At 40.6% G+C, this 12,034-nt stretch overlaps 1 protein-coding gene across 1 annotated transcript; it reads right to left on the bottom strand.

Moving 5' to 3' along the window:
• Window positions 1-241: 241 nt before the first annotated feature.
• On the bottom strand, window positions 242-9,055 carry LOC145454193 (cytochrome P450 3A16-like). The gene is made up of 8 exons (XM_080332209.1): window positions 9,040-9,055; window positions 7,549-7,670; window positions 7,402-7,483; window positions 3,395-3,555; window positions 3,251-3,339; window positions 2,967-3,104; window positions 2,364-2,520; window positions 242-651 (listed from the first exon to the last, which is right to left on the bottom strand). The coding sequence occupies exons 1-8, from the start codon at window positions 9,053-9,055 to the stop codon at window positions 574-576; spliced, it is 843 nt and encodes a 280-aa protein (XP_080188335.1). The 3' UTR covers window positions 242-573.
• Window positions 9,056-12,034: the final 2,979 nt, after the last annotated feature.

Consider the following 12,034-nt stretch of genomic DNA (forward strand, 5'->3'; position numbering starts at 1 on the left):
TTTCCGCTTAAATCGGCCAAAAGTGTTCGAATTAAGTGGAGACGACCGTATTGTAATTGCGACATTATCAATCTAAGCCAATGGTTCTCAAAGTGAGTGCCCACGCCTCCTTGGGGAGTTTGCGATCTTGAAGGGGTGCTAGCTACAAATTTGGCGATTGGGGGGGGGCACTGAGAGAATAAGGGGGACACTACGAGTAAACGCGGGCGGTATGGACTATGTGTAAAACTATCAGCTTTATGAATTTGTGATCTCGTCGTTCGAGGTCGTACAAGATGCATTAAATCGATATGATCGTACAAGCTTGATGAATTCTTGTGTTACAGGACTGACTGACGTAGGCCTATTCTATTACTGAGTACTATCTCGATCCTGATAATTATTCCAGCACCGAGGCACGATTTCACTTCAAAATCCTCTACTGTACGTTTATTAAAATACATATATTTCATGATACAGCGTTGTTACCACAGAAGGTACATTATCACATTGCAATACCGATACCATACTAAAGCAGCGGAAATGATCACACGGAGTTATAGATAATACTAAAACATGAGGACATTTGCGTATCTATCTTTTCACTAATCTCAATTTGAATTCTTCCTTCGGAGTCAAGCCCAGCTTGAAAGTCATTTGCAAAGGTGGTTTCTGAAAAAGAATTTAGCCCACCATAATACAGGGGAAATTCCAGTAGTCGCTATCAGCCCCGATGAGAACAAATATTCATTTGCGCCGGATTCTCCTGTAGTAGGCCTACAACTATAGGGATGGTGTGAACGTGAGGTTAACGTTCGCGTTATCTGTGTGAAGCTCGGAAATCTATAGGTTCACGTTCACAAACTAAGCTTGGTAGGTTCTGCACTGTGAACCTTAATCATATATTACAATATTTACTTCATTATAACATCTTTGGTTGGAATTTATTGCATTTCAATTGCGGGTCAATCCATCAATGGCGCTGGCAGCATAAAAACATCATCACTAAACGAGCATGTACCTTGACAATATTAGAAGTTTTACTTACTTTGTTACAAAAGTTTGCTCGAAATATCCAGCTTTCCATTTGTGAATATTTAGTGACTCTCTTCTGTGAGTTTGACCCACAATCACACAACATCAAGAGCAAAATACATTACATGAAGGTAGACAGCGAATGATGGTTATTCAACGAATCAATGAAATTGATATCGTTGTCTGATGTAAAAATATCTAGCACGCTTACGGGATCAATCTTGATTTCACATGTTTATTATATCACAAAACCAAAATCTGTGCGATTGGGATGTTGGCTACTGCTGTATAACTTGTTAATGGGGTAACATCGGTAGCAAGTAAACCCGTTTCACACACTGCTCATTATCAACGTAGCAATACTCAGACGCCAAATACATTGTCCGGTCTGGCCTGGACCGCTAAGGCGTAAGCTTTTATTCCCTTGCAAGTCATCGTCGAAATTATTGGCAAAGCGACGGAAGATATGGATTTTATGGGATTATTATATCATTTGATTGCCCCAGTTTATACATTTGGCGACGTTGAAAACGTCAATATGTACTTCAGCATTGTGGCATTATGTGGTTCGAGTCGTCGCTAGGTATCGTGTACACTACAGTAATATAGGCTATCACTTCACTGAGATGTAGGGTTGAAATTAGCAATATGACGTCACGTGACGTCATGAGGTTCGCGTTCGCGTTCGCACAGAACCTTTCAAAAAGGTTCGCGTTCACACGAACCTGAACCTTTCAGAGGTTCACACCATCCCTACCCACAACAACACACCACACCGTCCGTGACTTGCCGCAGTATTTTCACAATTGCCATCCACTCCATTGCGTTACCAGGATGCATTGTTTGAGGGACTGGTCGAATTTTTTGAAAAACGCAACGCCATTAATATTAATTGTGACGTATTGAAAACGAATGACGTGACAATGACCAAGTCGCAAAGTTGGGGGAGCATTCGCTCAAATATCAGTCGATTTCGTCATAAATGCCATTTCAAGCCAAATCTAATTACTCGTGTATGGGTGATGAGTATGGGGGATGAGACCACGGACAGTTTCACGCCACATATTTAAAAATTGGTGTTCCCTCGACCATATACCTATTTCATTACGCGGTCATTTCGACTATCGTATATAGCACTGTTCTACATGTTTTGGGTGCTGTCATACGCCCAACGGACGGTTACAGCTTCCTCGTTGGGACAACGATAATGAAACTGTAATTCGCGTTGATAATATAATCTTAGTGATAAGGGGTATGTAATGTCAGAACTCGAAAATAATCATCTCAGCCTAAATTAGTTCATAAACTAGGAATAGTACTTGTTTCGTGTCAAACAACTGTCAACATACCGGCGTATCCGGGCAGGGTGCAAACGAGTACGTATGTAAGATGTGACACATCGCAATTTTGATCTCCATTTCCGCAAACCTCATTCCGATGCAGTTCCGGGGTCCCGCACCAAACGGTTGGAACATCATGGAGTCGATCTGTGTCATATCTTCCATTCTGGCACATAAGGATAAACGGGCATGAAAGCGTGCCTAGAGCTGGGGAGTAACGATGCAATACTATTTTGGAAGTGCGCAAGTAGCTCTTGACTACTTTCACGACATAATGAACCGGTTATGTTTTCCGACTACTTCCACTTTACTGTTTGGATCTTTGGATTTATAACGTAGAAAGTAGTATTGAAATACGTTTGAACCGCCTTCATGAATGAAATGGTCATAGCAAGCTGGCGAAAAATCTTTACGAAGATTCAGTCTCTTCTTCCACTTGAATTATGACAGATCTTCAAAATCGTTACTTCTTCTTCTACTTGAGTGAAATTTGACGGCGCTAATTCCACTTCTACCTGAATACTGATACTGGCTATAACAACGACCTCTCTGAGACTGACCAATAGATTACTTAAATGACGAACAGACGCGTACTTGGAAATCGCAACCCACCTATCTGGTTTGAATTCCCAAGGATCCTCCCAGTACTCGGGGTCGTGTGCAAGGAAATACGCGGGAAATTGAACAACAGTATCTTTTGGAATACGCAGACCATTTACGACAGTTTCGCGTCTGCATACGCGGGAGTTTCTAAAAATATACGCCAAAAATTGAGCACACTGTCGACGACTTGCATTTGCATTCCTCGTCATGAGCCGTACGATAAAAATAGCGTAGCATCACACTGTTATATATTACAAAATTGTAGCAAGATTGAATAATTTGAAAACACTCACACCAACATAGCAGGATACAATCTCATCGTCTCATTTACGCACATATCGAGGAATTTGAGTCCCTTTACAGTCTCATAGTCAAAGCACCCCTGTCAATGTGAAGCTTTACATGATTATCTAACAGATAGTGACTTCAAGCAATACCTTGGCACCATATGACTCGTCGATTTCACCTTGAAGCCTGGTTTGTATCTCGGGATGAAACGCCAAACTGTGAGACAGGTTTGTCATGACGTTTGCGGTGTTGTCAAAGCCAGCTCCAATCATGAGCATTGCGTTTCCTATCAATTCTCTTCTTGTGAGTCCTGTATAGGTTTAGCTTTAGGAATGATCGTACACTATTCATCTCAATTGTATCTAGATTACATTTCACTCATAATCTGCTCTATTTTCACACAAACCCTGATCAGACCCTGGCGCACGTCTCAGACTCAAGGGTAATTTAACTTCTTGGACCCGAATTGCTATGATCTGGTTCAATGTTTGGACGAATAATTGCACAACCTTCGCAAAATGTGTCAAAATCAACGTACAACGTACAACAGCTAGTACAAAGTAGTCTAAAGCAGTCAGCTGTTTCGTGGCGAATTGAATTGACTTCACGCGGGAATGATTATCTAAAACTGGGTTGCTGTACGATTTTCAGCGGCATATTTTCTTTCCAAATGGTAAACTGAAAGGGACGTAGCCTACCTACTAGAGCTGGGCAAGTGGGCATGGACCGGAGCCGGATCGGATATGGGGCCGGATTTGCTCATTTTTGGTCGTAGCCTGCTCGGAACCGGACCAATACTTTTTCTGATCCCGCCGGAGTCGAGTCTGAGCCGGATCAGTACTTTCACTAAGAAGAGGACAACGTTACCCTCTTCCACCCTCGAATGAATAGTTACAGTGAAACGTTCGTGGAAACAAACAACATGCTTAGTCCAAGTTGGCATAATTAGGCCTACTTCAGATAACGGTTGGGCTTGATCTTTGAGTTTTTAATTTACTGTTTGGATTGCTTCAATCAATATTCAATACTATCCCATGAGTATATAATTATTAGCGGAGTTTTTCGAGCCGGATCACAGTCATTTCTAAAATCCGGCCCAGGAGTCGGATCGGAGTCTGACCAGAGCTTTACAAAACGCATCGCAGTAGAACCACAGACATTGTCGATCCGCCAAGCACTACTCTATTACCTATAGTACCTGACATTGTTTCACAAGCTTGCAAAGAGTTCGCAAGGTTGGTAGGCCTACTCAAGAAGTAGAAGAAATGCTGAATATTTTTACTCAATTACAACTAGTAGTTGCGATTTCTGTGATGTGGCAATCTAGTAGTTCCAGAAGTAGCAGTACGTATTTATTTGCCCCCTCTGCATATTATAATAATCTACAGGTATGAAGACAGTGTTCATTCCACGTTGTATTTTGATATACATATGCATTGTGCAACCACAAAGGGCAGTCTTAAATGACCCACCATGAGTGTTAATTATTTGTTCAGACATTCTGCTGCATAAGCACATGGGCTCTGAACTATATTTCAGAAAGATTCGGACATCTTCTAACCAGGGTTGTAACCAAGTCACAAAGCTCCGAGTCACAAGTCAATCTCCTTTTTATAGTTTTGACTCGAGTCAAGTCGAGTCATTGTCAATTCACCACCGAATCAAGTCCGAGTCCAAGTCAGCGAGAAGAGGGTCGAGTCCGAGTCATGGTATTATGACTCGAGTCCGAGTCCAAGTCATTGTGTTGACTGCTCAGTTTCCAGTTAAAGTCTTGGTAAACCCGCTTTTTATAACTCTATTGGGTGATATCAATTGGTTTGCATTTATAATATACTAATTTTCGTCACTTTTGGCAGTTTCTGGTCGCATTTGAAAGTTACAGTACTAATAGACGCAACCCCATTAGTGTGGTTACATTATTATTCTTCGAAATTACAATGAAATGTCGGTGTTGCTGCGTGAGTCTCGAGTCATATGACTTGGTTCGAGTCATGCACACGAGTCTAACTCGAGTCATTACAACACTGGTTCTATCTATCCCATAGGTGACACGCTATACTTCAATTGTTCAAGAGTGAGCGAATAAGTTCAGCCCACTTCTACTGCCTGCTGGAGCAACTTGGTGTTAGGCTATTCCAGGGTTGTAATGACTCGAGTCCGACTCGAGTCACGATTTTCTAATGACTCGACTTGACTCGAGTCATTTTCGCAAAATTCAGAAATGACTCGACTCGACTCGAGTCAATTAGTGTATTGACTCGACTTGGACTCGAGTCATTGCGCATGACTCGATCCAAGTCATATGACTCGAGACTCAGACTTTGAAGACCGACAATTCATTGTAATTTCGAAGAATTGTAAAGTTACCACGCAATTGGGATCTCGACTATTGGTACTGGTACTTGAAATTGCGACCAGGAACTGCTAAAAGTTAGTATATTATAAATGCGAACCATTCGATATCATCAAACAGAGTTACAAAGGGTGGGTTCAACAAGACATTGACAGGAATCTGAGCAGTCAACACAATGACTTGGACTCGACTCGAGTCATAATACCGTGACTCGGACTCTAGCCTATTTTCGATGACTTGGACTCGGACTTGACTCGGTGGTGAATTGAAAATGACTCGACTTGACTCGAGTCAAAACTATAAATCTGAGATTGACTTGTGACTCGGTGCCTTGTGACTTGGTTACGACCCTGGGCTATTGCACTTTCATTTCAACAGTTTTAAACATAAAAAAAACGTGTTTTAATTCTTTCAAGAATTGGCAAACGTGTATTGGATAAAAATACAAAATTTTGATGACCGCAATCTTAGGGTTACCATATTTTAGAAATGCGAAAAGAGGAAACATTTTGAAAATTTCCAGACTTGCAATACCGGAGGAAAATTCTGAAAGATAGTTATTTTTCCCCCTTTCGTGGTCGGTGGACTAGGAAAAGGTCCACTTTCTTGCTCAGCTCCCTAAATAAAGTTTTTCTTTCACATTATCGGTCAGTTAACTGAAAAAAAGTCGACTTTCCGGCTCAGCTACCGAAATAGCCGCTGGAGCGTTACTTCAGTGCTGATTTATTGTATCTCGGACGAAAGGACGTCTAAGGACGTATGGTAACCCTATATGCAATATCCATAAAAAAGAAGTGGTAAAGTCTCGTTATCATGACAAAAGAGAATAGTTTTGAAATTTTCATTGGTGCGTAGTCAGTCATCTTGCATATTCAAAAGTTGTTAACCGAAATTGACCAATCCCGTCAGACAGGGGTCACCAACTCGCAGCACGAGGGCCGCATATAGCTAGCCAGGACGTATACTGGACGAAAGCAGGTTGTGGAAACAATGTATTGAGTTAATCAGCAGCATCGTAGAACCTTTGCCTTTTGATAGTGCTATGTGCGGGCTATGTGTTATGCGGTCGGTGCCTACCAAGTTGGAAAGTCGGCCTTCATTGAATATTGGCCGATTTTGAGTAGGTGACCCCTGCTTTAAGCTGATATTGCTAGTACTATTCGTCCTATGTCGGTCATGAAGGAGATATCCTGCAATTTTGGAAGTTGTCATCTGCAAGTGACCAACCTGCTTTACCAAAGTAGCAATAGATTTTTTAATGTGTTCATTTCATAGGTGATCGTAAACTAATAACTTCGACGTACTCAAAGTGTTTTTGCGGTTTTTCTGCTTCCACTCAGTGTTTATTAAACTTTTCAGCGCTCGTGTCCCTGAACTTTCAACAAGATTCCTCGGACCCCCGTCCATGCTCAACACAGATTTTGATGGTACCTATCTTAAAATAATAAAAAAATACCATTCACATAAAATCGCGCAAAGCGCGAAGGAAATTCTTGAGTGGAGTACATTCGCGAATAGAATAGTTCACTTTTTGTTGGGTTTGCAAAGTAATTTTACACTCTGGTTAGCGTATATGCCAAATTTCACAATGCATCTGCTACCCCATGCTGTGGTGCCCCGTACCACCAAGAGGTCTACGGAACCCTGGTTATGAAACCCTTATACTTTACCCTTATTAGCGTTATGGATTATTTCGACCTTCCTCAGTCGAAGACGGAATGGATCATATATTGATAATCATATGTTGGTAATCCGCCACCACTTAACAACGAATGGAAAATCAACCAAAATATAACAAATCACCTTTGGTAGATTCTTCCGTGATTTCACTTTCTGGAACTTCTGCATCCAGCATCAGCTGCAAGAGGTCCATGCGGTGATTACCCTATAATTATATTAATATGGTGCAGTGAAAAATACATTAAAAAAAATTAATGATGGCAACCCTACCCCATTTTTGAGCCTGTCTTCGATGACGGCGTTTGTGAAATTCCGTACGTATTGCAGAGATTCCGCAGGAAACAGGCCATATCCGAGTTTTTCAAATACACGCTCGCATGGAGGGAATAGCACTGAAAAGGAAGCGATATCTTGGTCAAAGCACTTCACTGGGAGAGTGTTCCAATTACAAGTAAGTCGTCGAGATATACATTTGTTATCAATAGGATCAAGTCATCCGACAATGGCAGGTAAGTCCAGTGTTTGATTCGAATGGTAGTAAACATCCATGGTTCTATATTGCTCACCAGTTCAGTCAGATTTAAATGATAGATAGAACACAATCATTGTTTGGACCAAGGGTGTGCAACCTGCGACCCACAGAAGAAGTTTCTGCGACCCGTGAAGTTGCGCTAATTGGAATAGTGCGCAGCCTGTGAGTTGGGTAAGTGAAGTGAGATCGAATATGCTAGGATTGCCTAGGTTTTGTGATACGGCCGTAGTCGGGTCGCGGCCGGATTGGCACATTTTACGAGGTCACAATCGCATTTGAGGCTATTGGTGAGCATGAATGTTGTAACTATACCTTCCACGTCGCCAGTTTTCGCATATACAAACCTGTGTTCGATAAAAAAATGTGACTTTTTATTACCATGTTTCTTTTGTTGCAATATTCAACATATAACCTGAACCTACCGTTTGATCTACTGCTTTGTAGTTAACTTGAAATAAGTAATCGTAGAAGATTATCTTCGCAGTGTTTCGGATTGGATCTCGGTCATTTCAAGAATACGGTCTGGGGATCGCACCTGCAATTTTTTTCGATCCGCCCCGAACTAATGGTTAATCATAGCGAACACGGAAACCCACGATTTCAACAGAGTTCTGATTTAGTGCGTTAACCAGCACGACCAATAGTAAAATATGAATATACATTAGGGATGCCGTACGTCCGGAATTGCCGGGACCTGTCCGGTATTTTACTGTTCAAACTGCGTCCTGGAAGATATTCTAAAATATGCCTAAATGTCCGGAATTTTGAAGGATTGAAGTAGGCTAATAGAAATTTCGTAAATCATCATAAATAATTTTACTTATAAGACGATGCACACTACTTCAAATCTTTACTCTTAGTGTAACGTATATTGAATTTGATATGGGTCCACCGCCCTAGAAAAAATGCAATCAAAAATAATTAAAAATAACCATCGTTTACTGAATTAAATCTAACAGTAATCGCAATTATAAGTATAATCCTAGAGCTGTTTAAGGCCGTTTGAATGCTTTAGTTAAGACAGTGATTACAAACCTGTAGGTCATTTACCTTTATTCGGGGGACTGAGAAGAAGTTGAACGTAATCAGCTTCCAAAATAGACCGTGAGTAAGTCAGGGCTTGTTTCAGTAACCAGCTTATCAAATTTTGAGTTGGGCAACGGAAAAATTTGAAATTTGAAATTTAGTCATTCCATAAAAGTTTGGAAGCCACCGGATGTGCAACCTACTGGTGTGGACAGCCATTTCGGCTTATAAATTTAGTCTTATCCGTGCGTCATGAGCATGACTTATCGATGTGCAATTACGCTCCCCTCCCTGCATTTTCGAAGTCATCATCCACCTCCAGATCTACTGCTAACTCCGAACACTTGGGTGGAGGGAGATTCGCGTTTTTAGTGATATATGACAGAAAAAAGATTATAGACGGAATGTATTCCCAAGATTTAACAACCAGATGCTTATAGAAACCAAATACATATAGGTAGCAAGCACCACAGAAGTTGCAACCATTACCCTTGGTGGGCCTATGGTCAGTGTTTTACACAGAGGTGGTCAAAGTAGTCAAGAAAGCTACTCAAGTAGAAGTAGAAGTAACGACGCAAAAATCTACTCAAGTATGAGTAGAAGTACTTCTTCCATAAGCAACCTAAACTACTTGAAGTAGAAGTAGAATTTGATGGCTTTAAATTTACTCAAGTAAGTAGTAGTTTTGAAAACGGTCATAATACGTTCGCACGGACTTTCAAAAGCTGCAAATTAAGCTATGCGAAACGTGCAGAGAGCATCATGCACAATGCATATTGATGCATCGCCGAAGGTATAAATTTCCGACAGCATGAGCATTCGACCGCATCATGATATGCAAATGATAGTTTTGCTATGGAAATGAGATACTAATCTTTTGTTTACTCGAACATCCCGTTTTAGAATATGTAATGGCATGTTCCCACACTCATATTACGGCCTTTAGTTTAGTCGAAGAGCAATACGGAGAAGTTGTATGGATACAATGTTAACACTTTGCGCGATTCATATACGATGATAAAAATATGGAGTAACGTAAAAATGCCATATAGTGTAATTGTATATTTTAGGAAAATAAACGGCGATGCTACGTTTGCATCTAAACTTAAACATGTATGTTCTCCAGACAAAAGAACTTAAACTAATTAGAACTCTAAGAAATGATACTGCGAATCGAACGAGAAATACCTATACTACATCAGAAAAGCGGGAAAGTTTTTTCATGTCTTTTGTTGAGACAATTTTAACGGGGGTCTGCTAAAACATATCTAACGTTTAAAAATTCAGACCCACTTTTCCAGATTAGGACACGCCATGGGCTGGTAGATTACGATATGATGGGTGAATGCTAGATTGGAAAACGGTAGTTTCAAACGTTATGATGGGCCATATTTACTGTGGTGAAATATGTCATATGGGCGACAATGCGGTGCAATGCAACCTGCAACCTAACTAATATTAACTTTCCTGAAAACATATATTCATAACTCTATATCAGTGGTTCTTAACCTTGCCTCCAGCGCCCCCCAAGGGGCGCTGGCGATTTTGAAGGGGGCGGAAACGCTCAGGGGGCGATATGAGGGGCGCTGGGCTCAGGGGGGCGATAAGGGGGGCGCTGAAGAAAATGGCTTTGCAGTAGATGATGTGCTAGTGGGACATATCCTTAATGAGTATTCAGAACAAATTAACATCACAGAAAACATGTAAAATCACGAAATTGTTGGTCGCGCTACGCGACGATGTTTGCTACATACGTTTTCATAAATGTAGTGGGTTACAATAAATAATGTAAAACGAATTGCGCGTACTTTTAGATCGCCAATTTCCCGTTATTTAAAACACTGCCGTCACGCTTGCTAGGGTCATTTTCAACAAAATATTTCGAATTAGATATTACATCCCGCAGCGCACAGCGTGTGAAAATCGAAGAAGGAGGCACTGTATATCACTTTTGATTGAGAGTGAGAGCCCCTTGTACATAAAACAAGTTTTGAAGCTTTGTGCACGAAATGAATAACTAAATATACTTGTATTTGAGACCTATAAAATTAAATTGTCAGAATATTTCTTCATCGTATCATAAAGGATGATACTATCTCGTGTTGTGGTTCACAACCTCAAATGAACGTTATATAATATGAGTTGCATTGTTTGGAATACATTCATGTTAAAATAAATAACTGGGTACAGTACTAAATTCAATGTGAGCAGCAGATATATGCATCCCATTCTCAGTTGTCTTACTTATAGTTACACAAAGCACTAAGACAAAATCCGAACCACAGGGTATGAAACAGAGTTGTAATGACTCGTCGAGTAACGATTTTCTGATGACTCGACTTGACTCGAGTCATTTTCTCAAGATGAGGAAATGACTCGACTCGAATCAATCTGAGTATTGACTCGACTGTGACTCGAGTCATTGCGCATGACTCGAGCCAAGTCATATGACTCGAGACTCAGACGGTCAAGACCAACATTTCATTGTAATTTCGAAGAACAGAAAAGTAACCCCCCTATTGGTCCTGGTACTTGAAAATGCGACCAGAAAGTGCTAAAAGTGAGGAAAATTACTATATTATAAATGCGGACCATCCGATATCACCAAACAGAGTTTTAAAATTGGGTTTACCAAGACGTTAACTGGAAACTGAGCAGTCAACACAATGACTTGGACTCGGACTCGAGTCATAATACCCTGACTCGCACTCGACCCTCTGTTTGATGACTTGGACTCGGACTTAACTCGGTGGTAAATCAAAAGTGACTCGACTTGGCTCGCGTCAAAACTATAAAAGTGAGATTGACTTCTGACTCGGAGCTTTGTGACTTGGTTACAACCCTGGTATGAAACCGTACCCAATTGTTGTTATAACAACCTTGATTTGCCCCTGAATATACCAATTATTATCATTAGGGCAATTTTTTTTTGACATGTCAAAAAAAGTCAAAATTAGGTCAAAATTGTAGCGTTAGGTCAAAATTTGTCAAAATTGTTTACAAAGTCAAACATTTTTTGACCTCTGCATCTCGTTTGTATCGTAGATTTTGCGCTGTCGGTGAACTTATCATTTGATATTTTACAGCTTGTAGCCTACTTTATAGGCCTACCGTTGTAAACGGACCATCGTCTGCTCATTGTGAATCATAAATGGTCAAATGAAACAAATAGTGACATGGTTATATGGTCAACGTACC

The sequence above is a fragment of the Botryllus schlosseri genome, chromosome 13, assembly GCF_051294905.1.
Source record: "Botryllus schlosseri isolate E-star chromosome 13, Bs_hap1, whole genome shotgun sequence".
Classification (NCBI taxonomy): domain Eukaryota; kingdom Metazoa; phylum Chordata; class Ascidiacea; order Stolidobranchia; family Styelidae; genus Botryllus; species Botryllus schlosseri.

Bases quoted from the DNA above. Each gene is read 5' to 3' on its own strand.
- LOC145454193 (XM_080332209.1), bottom strand. The intron at 2,521-2,966 runs GTGGGTTGCGAT...CTTATGTGCCAG, and splicing joins TGGGAATTCAAACCAGATAG to AATGGAAGATATGACACAGA. The intron at 652-2,363 runs GTATGTTGACAG...ATTCTTTTTCAG, and splicing joins CACCCTGCCCGGATACGCCG to AAACCACCTTTGCAAATGAC.